The sequence below is a fragment of the Bos taurus genome, chromosome 1 (genome assembly GCF_002263795.3).
Source record: "Bos taurus isolate L1 Dominette 01449 registration number 42190680 breed Hereford chromosome 1, ARS-UCD2.0, whole genome shotgun sequence".
In the NCBI taxonomy this organism is placed as follows: Eukaryota; Metazoa; Chordata; class Mammalia; order Artiodactyla; family Bovidae; genus Bos; species Bos taurus.
The window spans coordinates 69761159-69776025 of NC_037328.1; the positions used below are offsets into that span (position 1 = coordinate 69761159).

Consider the following 14867-nt stretch of genomic DNA (forward strand, 5'->3'; position numbering starts at 1 on the left):
AACTTAACCAAATAAATATGTCCAGAAACTCTGATAAAAACTATGCCAAGAGAAGTTAGAGAAAAGCAAAATAAACGTAACAATACATCATGTTCATGGACTGGAAGCCTCTACTTTTTAGTTGCTGGTTTTTATCAAGTCAATATATACAATCAATGCAATCCCAACTAAAACCCAGATAGTTCATTTTACAGAAACTGAAAGGCTGATCCTGCATTTTACATGAAAATGCAAACAAACTAGAACAGTCACAGTAATCTGCCAAAGAATAACAAAACTGGAAGACCTACACTACCTGATCTCAGGATTTTGTATAGAAAATATACCAATCAAGAGTAATACTGATGCAAAGATAGAAACTAGATTAAACAAAATGAAAACAGAAGAGAAATAGCTTAACTTCTATAAAAATGTACCCAGAAGAAATTAAAAAAGACTTTTTTAACAACATTCACAGTGACTTTATTCATAAAGGTTGAAAACTAGAGGTAATAAATAACCATAAAGAGGGAAATAAAATTTTAGGATAGTATAACAGAATGTTAATCAATAATGAAAAGAATGAACTACTTACTGATAACACTAAACCAACATGGAAAACTACAGAAACACTATGCTGAGCAAAAGAAGCTGGAGAGAAGCGTTACACATGATTCCATTCATACAGAGTTCTCACATTAGAACTGTGTCTGACTCTTTGCAACCCCATGTACGGTAGCCCACCAGGCTCCTCTGTCCACAGGATTCTCCAGGAAAGAATACTGGAGTGGACATCCATTCCCTTCTCCAGGGAATCTTTTCAGCCCAGGGACTGAACCCATGTCTCCCACACTGCAGGCAGATTCTTTACCGTCTGAGGCAACAGGGAAGCCCAAACTTCTCAAGAGACAACATTAATCTATGATGGGGAGGGTGGGGTACGGGGAGGGGAATCAGAACAATTGTTGTGGAGTGGACTGACCAAGAAGAAAACAAACTTTCCAGCTTTCCAGGATGATAAAAATATTCTATATCTTGATGCGTTATGGGTTACATATAAGTTTATGCAGCTGTCAAAATTCTGAATTGTAACTTAGGATCTACATTTCACTTCAAACTTTTTCTCAATTAAAAAAGATTTCTTTCACTCAAAAAATATATGACTGCCTACCACAGCCCAGTTACTGAGAACATAAAGTTAAAATACAAGTTTCAGAAAAGAGACCTCATGGTCTCACAAGCAAAGAAATGAAAAGTTAGTTATTATAATGAAAAATTACACAAAGGAAAAGTTTTGAGAAGTGAAAAACAGTAGACTGCCAAACAAAGAATATTACAGGTATATCCAACATGTACAGAAGAGAAAAAATCATACTGGACCTGGGCAACTAATCTAATTTCAATGTACTTAAACTATGAAGTGGGCAGTAGGGCTTGCAGGGGCTGGATAAGATGAGAAGAGACCTGATTCAAAGGCTCTTTTAGCCCAAGCAAAAGAGTGCATTTCAGCTTTTTAGCAAAAAGAAACCTCTGAAAATTTTCTGGGAGGAAAATGATAAGTATAAATCTCATTTTGAAAAGATCATTATAGAAATCATCTGAAAAACAGACAGGTATGGCTCAGGTTACAATCAGTCCAAGAAGAAAGCTATTACCATCAACAGACTATTTTATTCTTTTCAATCTCACATGCATTTGCCAAGGCAAACATTTAGGGCACACAAAACACACAACTTCATAAATGTAAAAGAATAAACAATCATACAATATACATTCTCAGACCATAAATGAATTAAAACTATAGATCAGTAACAAAAAAATAGCTGAAAAAATCCCCAAAACTTGGGAGATTAAGTAACACACTTTCAAATAACACATGAATCAAAGAACGTATCTCAGAAAAAAAAGATAAAATGAACCAAATGAAAATAAAAATACAACTTATCAAAAGTTGTGGAACACTGTGAATGCAGCGCTTAGAGAGAAATTTGTATTACTGAACGCTGTATGTGTGTGTGTGTTTAGTAGCAAAATCGTGTCCAACTCTTCTGCAACCCCATGGACTGCAGCCCACCAGGCTCTTCTGTCCGTGGATTCTCCAGACAAGAATACCGGAGTGGGTGGCCATGCCCTCTGCCAGGGAATCTTTCCAACACAGGGACTGAACTTGTGTCTCCTGCATTGGCAGGTAGGTTCTGTACCACTAGTGCCACCTGAGAAGCCCAAAAACCATGGGTGGCAAATTAAATCCAAAATAATATAAGAAAAGATACCAAAAAAATTAGAGGAGAAATCAATGAAATTGAAAACTGGAAAACAACAGAAAAAAATCAAAAGCTAATTCTCTAAAAATTAGTAAGCTTTTACTAGGGGGAGGTAACAATGGAGAACTGGTGTTAAGTGGGTATAGAAATTCAGCTTTGCAAGACAAAACAGTTCTAGAGATCTACTGTACAACGAGAGTGCAATTAACTGTACGCTGACACTGGATGTAATACTATATGCTTAAAAACTGTTAAGACAAAGAGCAGCCTCTACTCACTGCAACTAGAGAAAGCCCGCACACAGCAAGGAAGACCCAGTGCAACCAAAAATAAATAAATAAGCAACTGTTGACATACTTAAAAAAAAAGGCAGCGAGCCTCTTGTCGGGCTAAGACAAAAAGACATAAATTACTGATACCAGAAATTAAGGTGGGAACATCATTACAGACCTCATGGACACTAAAAGGATAATAAAAGAATACTATGAACAACTCTATGCCCACAAATTTGATAACCTAGATGAACTGAACCAATTCCTCAGAAGATACAATCTGTCAAAACTCACATAAGAAGAAACATACAATCTGAATCTATAGCTATTAAAGAAACTGAATTACTAACCTTCCAAAAAGCAAAGTACCAGGCCCTACAGATTCACTGGTGAATTCCATCAAACACTCAAGGAAAAAACTGTACCAACTCTCTACAATCTCTCCCAGAAGACCGAAGCAGAGTGAATATTCCTAACTCATTCTATGAAACCAGGGTTACTCTAACATCAAAACAAAGATACTGCAAGAAAAGAAAACTAGACCAATCTATCAATCCTCAACAGGTACTAGTAAAGTGAATTTAAAAAATGTATAAAAATACTATACACCACAACAAAGTGGGATTTCTTCCAGGTATGCAAGGCTGATTCAGCATTAAAAAATTAATTAATGTAATTCATCACCATCAACAGGTAGAAAAAGGAAAAGGCTACTGCAATAGACTAGGTAAAAGTTGGTGAGCACATGTATTAGAACACAACTGTAAGTAGTTATCCACTCATTCACATCATGTGCTAACACATGGGCCATAATGAAAAATAAGACAAAATTCATGCTCTCAAAGAGCCTACTATCTATTACAGACAAACTGAACAAGTCCCTACTGCAGGGAGTAAACCTAGACTGGACAGAAGTGGCAGGCTGATGATGATGAAGCACTAATCAGTTTAAAAAACAGAGAGGGGTTATGATTAAGGGGAATATTACAAGTAGGATACATGAAGGTCCTAAAGCAAAAGAAAAAGCACAGTATATCAGAAGTACTGAAAGGATGAGGTTTAATATCACATAAAGAATAGAAGATTTTATGACAGTAGTAGTTTTGCTGATCATCAGGTAAAAATAAAGACACAAGAAGGCAAAAAAAACCACTCAGCTTCTCAGACTCCCCGCCTGCATCAGCACCATGCTCAGGAAGGCCCTGCTCCTCTGCCTGGTTTGCCCTGGCTGTGACTCATCCCACACTACTCCCAAAATTCACTACTGACCTACAGTCAGTCAACCACTGAACTACTAGACTTGATCAGTGACCAAAATACAGAAACTATCACTGACTTGTACTTAAAGAACACACAGACTTTTGCGTTGCTTACTGATGTGGAATTAAATACGCTCAGTACTGAGAAAGAAATCACTGAGGCCAGAGCTGATTACAATTCACTTCACAAAGATAATTTTGGAGTGAAGATTATAAAGAGGTCATTGCTGGTTGTTCCAAAGAGCCTGTGACTGAAGCACCAAATGAGCCCTGAACCTTCAGGGGAAGCAACAAGTCCAGCTCACTGTTTTTGTTTGTTACTGTTGTTGTTTTTTTTTTCCCCAGAAAATGTACAACTTTCTAAAAAGATTGTGACTCTCTGAACAAGCCTACCATTCCATTACAGAAGCTTGAATAACTACAAAGACTGTGAAACATAGCATGTATCCACTTGGGGATAAGCAGAAACTATACACAGAAGAAGGGCATCTCATAATATCGTAAGCATGTCCCACTTAATGTGGGCTCAATAAATGCTCCTTTGAATTGAAAAAAAATTAACAGGTATCTACAAAAGAGTATCTTAGGTGATGACCTGTGACATCAAGGTTAAACAGGAAAGACTGAAAGGGTGAAATACTTTTTAAAGATAATGAAAAAATAAAAGAAGGCAGGAATTGCCAACAGTTACAAAATTTGAAGGAAAAATTCTCAAGTACATGATTTTTTTCTAGCTATGCTCCAGATTCAATCCTTATACTTTTTTTTTCTTCCAATCCTTCTATTCTTTAAGGAGAAATCCGAAAGTTAAAACAAAGTATCCTTCAAAATTAAGCACTTAAAATTTAACACACAGTAATCCTGACAAATGTTATCCAGAAAATATGTTTCTAAAATGTACATAATACAAAAACTTAATTTTGCCTTATCATGATTTTTATCAATATTTGGTATATTTATTTTAGAACACACATTTGAACTATTTATATTCAGATTTTAAACATTTTATGAAATTTCTTCAATGACTGTATCACTTAACAGAAAACTAATTATGTTTCTAACTAAGTTTAATATCTTATAAAGGAATTACTTACAGGGACATTAAGTGCATACTGTAGTCCTTGAGGAAGTCTTTCATGTGTTTCCATCTGTTCTTCATCATTTTTCACTGTCTCCTCATGGACCATGAGTTCATCATGTGATATCATATCCTGTTGTCTCATTTCACTTTCTTGTAACACTTCATCTGCAGCAAGGATCTCCTGGTGAGGCATACTCCGATCTTGAAGCACCGATTCCTGCAGTTCCCCAGACACGGTAGACTGGCCAGACACTCCACCCATTACAACCATTGCCCTGGAAGACTGCATTTCGTCTATGCCGCCACATTTAAGAAATAATCCTTCCAGTTTGTCGTCAATGTTCATGCTTAAGTATAACTGCCTAGAAAGACCAAGTTTGGCAACAAAGCATAATAAATTAGTTTTATATGTCTACTTGAATTTTTTAAATTTCAAATTATGAAAGGTATCCATACTTCAATAAAAGTTTTATTCACATAATTCAATATTGCCTCCAATTTAAAAATTACCAGTAAATTTCCAAAAGCCGGTAGGAAACACAAATCTTTATTTCTGACATTAAGGCACTAATCTATTTCATTATGAAAAATGAGCATGAAATAAAGCAAACTGGGAGAAAGTATTTTTAACACCAGATGGCTCCATATCCTTTAATATATTAAAACATCTTAAAATTAAAATAAGAAATAACATTAAGAAATAAACTGAGAGAATACTATCAGGTAAATCATAAAGAAAAATTAGAAACAGTCACTAAATATATAAAATAGTAGTCACAGCAGTAGCAAAGAAATGAACATTAAAACCATATTTTATCCCCCAAATTGATAACAACTCTTAAAAAATACATCCAAGGTTGAGCTCACAGGGAAAAAAATCTACTGACAGTGGGAGTACTTTAGTTCAACTCTTTCCAAAGGTAATTTGGTACACTGTATCAAAACCCAGAAAAATGCATATGTTCTTTGAACTGGTGATAAATAATACTTTTAGGAAACTACCCTGATGAAATCAGAAATGCATATAAAGATATGCATGAAAAATCACTATGGCAGTACTTTAATACTGAAAAACTGGAATTACACTAAGTATTCAACAAAAAGAAACTGGGTTAAATTATATCAATATGTACATTTTAAAACTAAAGTAACGGTTGCCCCACTCAATAAATTTACTAAAAATTATTGAATTGTACTCTTAGAATGGGCAAATTTTATTTTATATAAATTATATCTCAAAGTTTTTCTTAAAAATAGAATCGGAAAAATGGCTATGCTTGTGTGAGGAGACTGTTGATAGGAGGTAGGAAAAGTGGGCTATCTGGGAGCAGACATTTTTTCTTGAGTGGAATGCTGGCTATACAGGTGTGCCCACTTTGTAAAATTTTAAGATGTGTATCTGTGATATGCACACATTTCTGTCAGTTATTATACTTCAATAAAAAGTTAAGTCTGTTTAAATTATTAAAAAAATACAGTCAAAAAATATTCTTGAAAAATATTTTAAAATTTTGGCAAACAGCCCAATATATTAAAGGAAATGTGTATGTAAATATGTGTCTGAATGTATACAGCTTTACTGAAAATGCTAACATTAATATTACCACTGGGTAGTGAAATTACTAATTTTTTTCATACTTGTATTTCTCTCTAATTTGAACTTTCTATAAAGTAATTTTATTTCTTTTAAATGCTTTAAATTTGTTAAAATGGAAAAAGTATTTTCATTACTAATATACTCTTAAATAGTTGCGCATGATTAAATTTAAGAGGTCATAAGAATTAGACCCTACTAAATAATTACATTATCTTTTTTCCCCATTATTATAGGAAAAATAGGCAATATTAAGCCTGCTCTTCTAACTTTGGTTGCTATAGATTCATACTCCCTTGTGTTACTTGAGGAACTAGCATAATAATCTTGAAATCCAAAGACATTTTACCTTAAAGCCTGTCAAGGCACTGGTATGGCTTGTTTTTTACCAGGCTGTATAAAATAAACACACACACTCACCCAACATGAAAGGACTGTATTAAGTATAAATCAATGAGGTAATAATGGTTACTACTTTAATCGCAGCTTTCAAATGTTAAATTTAAATACACTACTGAAATCTAAAGTAATCTTTCATTTACTAACATCGTCTAAGAAGAAAACTTTATTTAAATGTACAGCTCAAAAAATGGGGTTTTCCAGGTGGCTCAGTGGTAAAGAATCTGTTTGCCAAGCAGGAGACTCGGGTTCAATCCCTGGGTCAGGAAGATCCTCTGGAGAGGGAAATAGCAGCCCACTCCAAAATTCTTGCCTGGGAAATCCCATGAACAGAGGAGCCAGGTGGGCTAGAGTCCATGGGGTTGCAAAAGAGTCAGATACGACTTAGCAACTCAACAAAAATACAACAGCTTAAAAACAGCTCACATAAACAGTAACATAAACAAAAGAAAAATGTAATTCATACTTGCTGTGTCTTCCCTGGAACCAGGTAGTATCATAAATCCAGAAGACATACTGGACAAAGGAACAAGAATTTAATTTCCCTTTTTGAAATATTTTAGTAGTCTAAATGACAAATATTTAAAATACATCACCAAATAACTATCCTCTTCAAATATTCTATTTATTACATGTCTTAGAGAATAAACTATCCTACAACTAATAAACTTAAGTCTCCTAGGGTTAAAATTTGCTTATTTCTTTGGAAATCCTTACCAAATCAATTATATACTTCTAATCTATTTACTGTTTTCCTAAAGGACTCAAAAGGGACCAATATATACACAAAGCCACCCTTTACTGCTCTGATATCTGCTATTGCCACATACATCATTATTAAACACACACACACACACACACCCTGGGAGCTTTTAAAGAATATGGGAGAAGTAAAAAGAAGTAATTATTAAAAGCAGACATTAATAAAAGACATTAGACAAACTAACCTAGGACAGACTGTTTTTTTTTTTTTTAAGATTACCAAAAGTTAAAGCTGACTTACTAACCCACTGCAAGGTCTACATTTCCTTAAAGCAGTGGTCCTCATCTCCAATGTTTTTTATAATGTACCTCATCAATTTAAAAAAATTTAGTATATCCTAATATACGGTGGTGGTGGTTTAGTTGCTAAGTCGTGTCTGACTCTTGCAACCCCCCACCAGGCTTCTCTGTCCATGGGATTCTCCAGGCAAGAATACTGGAGTGGCCTGCCATTTCCTTCCATTTCCATCCCATTTCCAAGGGATGTTCCCAACCCAGGAATCAAACCCAGGTATCCTGCATTGCAGGCAGATTCTTTCACCAACTGAGCTATGAGGGAAGCCCTATCCTAATATATGCATAATGCTTATAACTATACTCCTATAATAGTGTGTTAACATATACTAAACCTAGTAAAACAAACATAAAAATTTAATTTTTAAAAAACTAATCTTATCCCTAACATCAGGCTGGAACAGTAGGTATTGAGGAAGTCAAAATACTTTGGAGGTAGAGAATATTTGGGGGAAGAAAGGTTAAGTATGCAAAAAAAAAAAAAAGTGCCAGAATGAGGCATCTGAAACAGGAAGATTCCACAACTCAATAAGGAAGTAGTAAATGGAATGGGAAGTGGAAACACTGTAAATAAAGGGCAAACTTGACCTCTATGAAAATTTTCTTGAAAACAGTCCATATAGACAGAAAAAGGAATCGATCTTCCTTTTTCACATTTGGTTTCTTATTCCTCTAACCCCAAATTAACCTATATATTTCAAGTTACTGGCTGGCCTAGAAACTGTTTCTGAGACAATTTCCCTGAAATACCAGAAAATATTAAGATATCAACACAGACTTCAATATCAAGGAACACTGCTCTGACAGTTTTAAAGTCAGCTTTGGAAATATCTATCAAAATGAAAACTGCTGACCACTGACACAACAATCTCATTGCTAGGAGTATATATAATCCTATATTATGTGCTTAGTCACAAAAATTAACCAAAGATTTATGTACAAGGATGTGACCCTTTAGTGGAAAAAGACTGGAAACGGCCTAAGCATCCTCTTAATGGAAAACTTGTTTTAACTATGATTCAGCCACACAATGGAATACACATTAGCCATTAAAATAAATGAGACAGCCATATGTGCTGGGTAAAAAGTTCTCCAAGATACATGGGGGGAAAAAAATCAAGGAGAAGACATACAGACAAATAAGTGAGCCATACTTGTATCACATTATCTTAACCAGTGTTGGGGCAGAGAAAGCTGGACAGGAAATAAACAAGGCTCTCAAACAAAGTTAATTTCATTAAACTGAAATGAAAGTGAAGTCGCTCAGTCCTATCTGACTCTTTGCAACCCCATGGACTGTAGCCTATCAGGGTCCTCTGTCCATGGGATTCTCCAGGCAAGAATATTGGAGTGAGTTGCCGTTTCCTTCTCCAAGGGATCTTCCCAACCCAGGGATAGAACCCAGGTCTCCCTCATTGCCGGCGAACACTTTACCATCTGAGCCACCAGGGAAGCCCCATGGTAAAAGGGAAAAGGACAAAGTTACCCTAAGAAAAATGATCAGGAAAAGTACGTTTTTAACTGTCCTTGAAGCTCTCACCAACCTTAAATTTCTCCCTTACACCTCCTATGTGACCTCAGTCAAAGCTCCCATGTGCTTCACTTCACTGCACATTCAAAAACCCAAACCCTGGCAAAAGATTCCATGCATGCTCAAAAGTTAACACAGGTTACTTTCCCTCTAATTTCAGTTATTTTCAGGAAGATTCAGTCAAGTACAAAGAAATGAAACTGATGTTATCAATCCACACTAAGATGTGAATATTTAAGTGTCTCTTTCTGCTAAATCTTCAAAAAGCCAACTATTTTTTGACCCACATGTCTATATAATTAATGGAATATTACACATCAGAGAGAAAGAAAAAATGCTTAAGTCATGTCTCTTACATGAAAGGCTGCTCTGGAAGGAAAAAATAAATAACTAATCTACATCCCCAGGAGCCTCTGTCAAACAGGGGGAAAGAATGACTAGATGGAGGAATAAGCTCTAAGCCACCCTGAGCTCCTTATACCGATCCATTATTTTGCATGTGAAGGAAGTTTGGGTAGCTGACAAAGAATATAATATCGCAGAGCTATTAAGATCCAAGACAGGATGGACAATGATGTTCTAGAAATAACTCAGCTAAAGGTGAAATGGCACTCCTTCTGGAGTTAGCCAGAACACAGATTACTAAAAACCAGAACTTAGGAAGACAGAAGGAAGGAAGGGGCCTACCTCGGGCCAATTTCTCCCTCCAACAGATTACTTCAAATGCTGCATTCTTTTCCTCCTTCCAAGTTTAATCCTTCCATCTCCATCCCTCTGCCAGAGAAGCTAGAAGGTATACATAATAACAGGGATACTGAAGGGATCACAATTCAGCTTTCTGCTCCATTCACACACCCACACACACCCTCACTATCCTTCAGTATTGAAAAATGTTTGGTTCAGTCGTATAAAATTAATCCAAGTTACAGCCAATTAAGTAATCCTATACACGTAAGCCTAACAGCAGTGCAGTACTTAAAAAGAGAATATAAATTGTAAGCCATCACTTTCTCCAGTCTTCCAGAACTGGAGACCCTTCCAGACAGTTGACCCTTCTTGTCACCTTCTAATTTAATGCTTCTTTCTAATCAACTGTGTGCAACCAAATAGAAACTAAACTTTATATTAATAGATTTGTATAAGTTGAAATAGAGTAAATAAGCTTTGAGTTAGGGCTTTTAATAAGGAGTCAAACACATAGGCTTTAATATAAGCATTTGAGACAAGTATTTTCTCAGTCTGGGCTTGTTTTCAGAGGACAAAGTTAACAGAGGCATAATATATGAGTAAGTTGGGCCTTATTACTCATTTTTAATCAATTATACAAGGCACTTAAAATGCTTACTGAGGTTTTTTATGGGAATTCTATGCAATGAATGAAGAAAATGTCTCTCCAAATTTATTAATAGGTTTGAGGCTATATTACAAAATTCAGAGATTAGCATAACCTGGAGAAGAAAGAAAACTAACATGTGCTGAGGATCTACTATAAGACAATATGCTGGGCACACTGGTGTGTTACTTCACTTAATGTTTACAGTTTAACACTCAAGACACTAACAGTATATGCCCATTTAACAGATGCAGAAACTGGAGCTCACCCAAAGTTACATAGCTAGGAGGTAAACTGGGATTTGAAGACAAACTTCCTTGGTTTAATGCACATTTTACCATACCATACTACCTCCTGTCTTGAAAAGGCCCTGGACACTAAGAGCTCACTCAACTCATTCTCTTCTCACCCACCCACTGAGGCCACCCTGTCACCACTGCTTGGCTCGATAAAGCAATCCAACCCCCCATAGTTGGCTACTCCCATCTCATGGCTACCATGGGAAAATTCTATGTGGCACAGAATCCCTTTTTTCCTTGATCAGGGATGGACACTTTCCACAATTCCTATTTTCTACTTCTGCCTCAGTGCATTTCTCCTTCATTCTTTTTTCATGGAATTACACACCCTCTAAATCCTTCCACTCTTTCTTCAAACCTTTACCAAGTTATTTTAAGAAAATCTCTCTCTTTCCTTTACTTTCCCATTTTCACTCGGAAATTTTAAAAACAATCCTGAATATGGCTGATAAATGTAGGAGCTATGCCAAAGATACACCTATATCAAGAAAAAAAAGGGCTATATGTTTTAAACTGAAAACAGATTTGAAGATTTGTGCAATACTCTTCTCAAATTCTTAAAGTATCTAATTTCTCCTTCAGAATACAGGTGATTATTCATCTGCCATTTTATCACCTTTAATTAAATCTGTACTCAACCATGAAAGAAATATTTCTCACTTAAAGATATTGCTTTTGTGTTTCTTTCACTGAGTTTGGCTGTAATATTATTTTCCATTAACATTTACTGAATAATATAAAACATTAAATGAGTCAAAACAGATTATAGTGGGCAAACCTAAATATCATTCTTTTCTAAAAAAAAAAGTAATTTCCAACTCCAAATATTCTCCCAAATTAAAAATAGCCTGCTTTTATACCAGAACCCAATCACTTGTAGGCAAAACAGAAGTACTTAAAGGAATCTCAAACAGATTTTTTTTAAAAAGCTAGATTTCACAAATTACTTCTGATTCAAAGTATTTTTCAACAAACTCATCTGAAGGATGCCAGTTAATTTGGATAGTAATATTTCTAACCTATGTAGGATTCAGTAAGAAATTATGCCTTACAAACATCAGCATTACAAATACAAATATCAATCAGCCTTAAGATCAAATTGGTACTACAAGGCAACAAAGAAACCCTTGATAAAAACGGATTTAACAATCTGCCTTTTGTCACTCCTAAGTTTTCTATTCCTTCTCATCCTTCAAAAGGTTGATTTAAGCAAAAACTGCTTCATCTCTAATTTAAAAACAAGACTTACCTCTTATCTAGGGATATTTTACCTCCAGAAACCCCTTCAGATCACCTTTGTATAACTACCATCTTGCATCTACAAAGCTTATCTTGTAAACTATGCCCCCCGATTTTTAAATTGATACTATTCAAAACATCCTAATAGGAGGATCATTTATAATAATCACAGCTAAACAAAATGGCCTTTCTTATTAGTGCCAGTGACAATAAAAGATGTTTACTAAAGGAATTTACAGAGTAAGATAAATCACCTTATACAACATGACAACTAAATAAAAACCTATGATCATTTTCTAACCAAAGAAAATTAATTTAAAAATATTTAAACCAAAGTTAACAGGCATCTCCATATATATGATGCTCTGCTCAAATAAAGCAGAATCTAAGCATATTCTCTATTCCAAATACTTGTCACTAGTCTTCTAACACAATGTAACAATAAGAAATTAGTGCTATTTGGAAATACCAAACATCAAACTTATGTCAACTATTGGTTGAGAAACAGCTACATTTAAAAGGGAGAGGGAAAGGGTAAAAATGAACCAAGTAAAACAGAATCCTACATTCTGCTAAATCTAGCTGTTTCATTCATCTCACTTTATGCCAATACCAAAAATTCAAACATTAATATTAAAAATAATTAATCTTGAGGAAACTATAAATTTTCTAGCCTTGTATACTAAAAATATAAAAAATACTTCCTAAACTTCCCTGTATACAAGTTTACCTAGTCCAAACACCTAAGTGATTTTTAACATGTACTATATAATAACAAAGACTCATTCCAAAACAGAGAAGTGTTAACTATCCAAATCAACATTTTTTAAACACTGGACAAATGTTCTCACTTATCAGTACAAACCTTATTTGTGAAGTACAATAAAACTAAAAATGTATTCGTCACCTTCAATGCCAAAAACACCTACAATGTCTTACAACCGTTTACTAAAAGCTAAATCAAGAGGCCTGATATAAATACAAGTATACTAATTTATCAAAACTGTTATCTTAAATCTCAGAAAAAGGTAACAAGGTTAATATATGTTGATATTGACATAAAATACAATGGAAAACTGATAACTAATTTCCAACCCTTTAATAAATTCTCTTATAGAAGCATACTATTTAATATTTGTTTAAATAAAATATTTAAACGGCATAAGAATCACAAAATGTAATCACAATGAAATACTTCTCATTTAAAAAAACAAGTATATAATGTCTCTGGGAATAAGTTGTTCTGATGAGATCTGAACATTTAGAATAACAGACTTTTTAGAGTTAGAAGGAACCAGTTACACATCATTTAGCTTTATGTGTAGCTAAAAGATCATCTCACCCGAGGTCCTCATCCTTGCCTTAAGAGTCTAAAAACATTAAATAAATCACAACAATCTAATGGCAGTGAAACAAAGTAAGGAATTTTTTCAAATCAATTTTAAGACCTTATTCCATCTTATGATATCAAAATTAGCGGTATTTAATCAAAGAACTATGATGACTATTCACAAAACTAAAATTGCCTCAAAACTCAAGTAAGAACAATTTCCCAAGTATTATCACAGCCCAAGAGTTAATACGTCTTAGATGATAAAAATTATATTTTAATTTTAGAGCAACTAGATAAATAGAAAGTAAATCTGACAAATCCTAACATAAGAGACAACTAGCTGACCCCTAGATGCTGTTCTCTCCTTCTCCCCCAAAAATAAAATATTAAATGAGACACATATGACCTAGATCCTAGATAAGACTCATTTTCCAGCCTTCCTTGCAGCTGGCTGTGGTCATGTGACAGTTACAGTCAATGGGATATGAATAGAAATGATATACATAACTCTCCTAAAGGGAAAAGGAATGTTCTTCCCTTATCCTTCTTTCTATTGGCAGGCATGATGGTACCTTCTTGGACCACAAGACAGAAGGCACATATTAACAACAGCAAAGCAAGACTAAGACGTAGGTCATGATGATTCTGGAGCTTCCAGACAATCCTGAATTTGTTTATATGGACTTTTCAAATAAACATAAATATATTTCTACCATTTTAAGCACCTATTATAGTTGACAAGTCTAAATTTTAACCAATATACTTAATATAAATGATTATTAAATTATCTACATGATTGCTTCCTTATATTGGCATAAACAAACATACAATATGAAAGAATGTACAGTAACTGGTATGTTCTTTCACATTTAAAAAATTGTATGCCAAACACCATTAACTTTGATTAACAGGTCTAATTTTCCAATGTATGAAAATAGCTTTCCTGGAAATTCTGGAAAACTTAATGTGGGTGTGTATGTGTTGATGACAGATGGGTGAAAAATGTGAAATAGCCTGCTGAGAAAAAGGGTTAAAGAAGGAAACACCTTCCCACTTAAATTTCATCTAAGATTACATAATAAGCTACACAGATCTTCCTGTGTTAAACTTAAAACCCAAAACTATATCTTTATTCATCAATTTTCTCTTAGTACTGTTTTCTGGAAAAAAAAAAAAAATTAAATCCCAAGTTTCTTCCAGATATAAACACAACATAAACTATTACACA

The 14867-nt window shown here is 34.4% G+C and overlaps 1 protein-coding gene across 13 annotated transcripts in view; it reads right to left on the reverse strand.

Annotated features, from left to right (window-relative positions):
- ZNF148 (zinc finger protein 148) overlaps window positions 1-14867 on the reverse strand; it is a 146598-nt gene that overhangs the window by 80138 nt on the left and 51593 nt on the right. For 9 of the 13 annotated variants that reach the window (NM_001033121.1, XM_005201416.5, XM_024991587.2 and 6 more), the window contains 1 exon segment: window positions 4869-5217. The exons of 1 other annotated variant lie outside the window; for it this stretch is intronic. In NM_001033121.1, coding sequence (NP_001028293.1) covers window positions 4869-5201 — 333 coding nt within the window. In that variant the 5' untranslated portion in view covers window positions 5202-5217. 13 annotated transcript variants of the gene reach the window in all.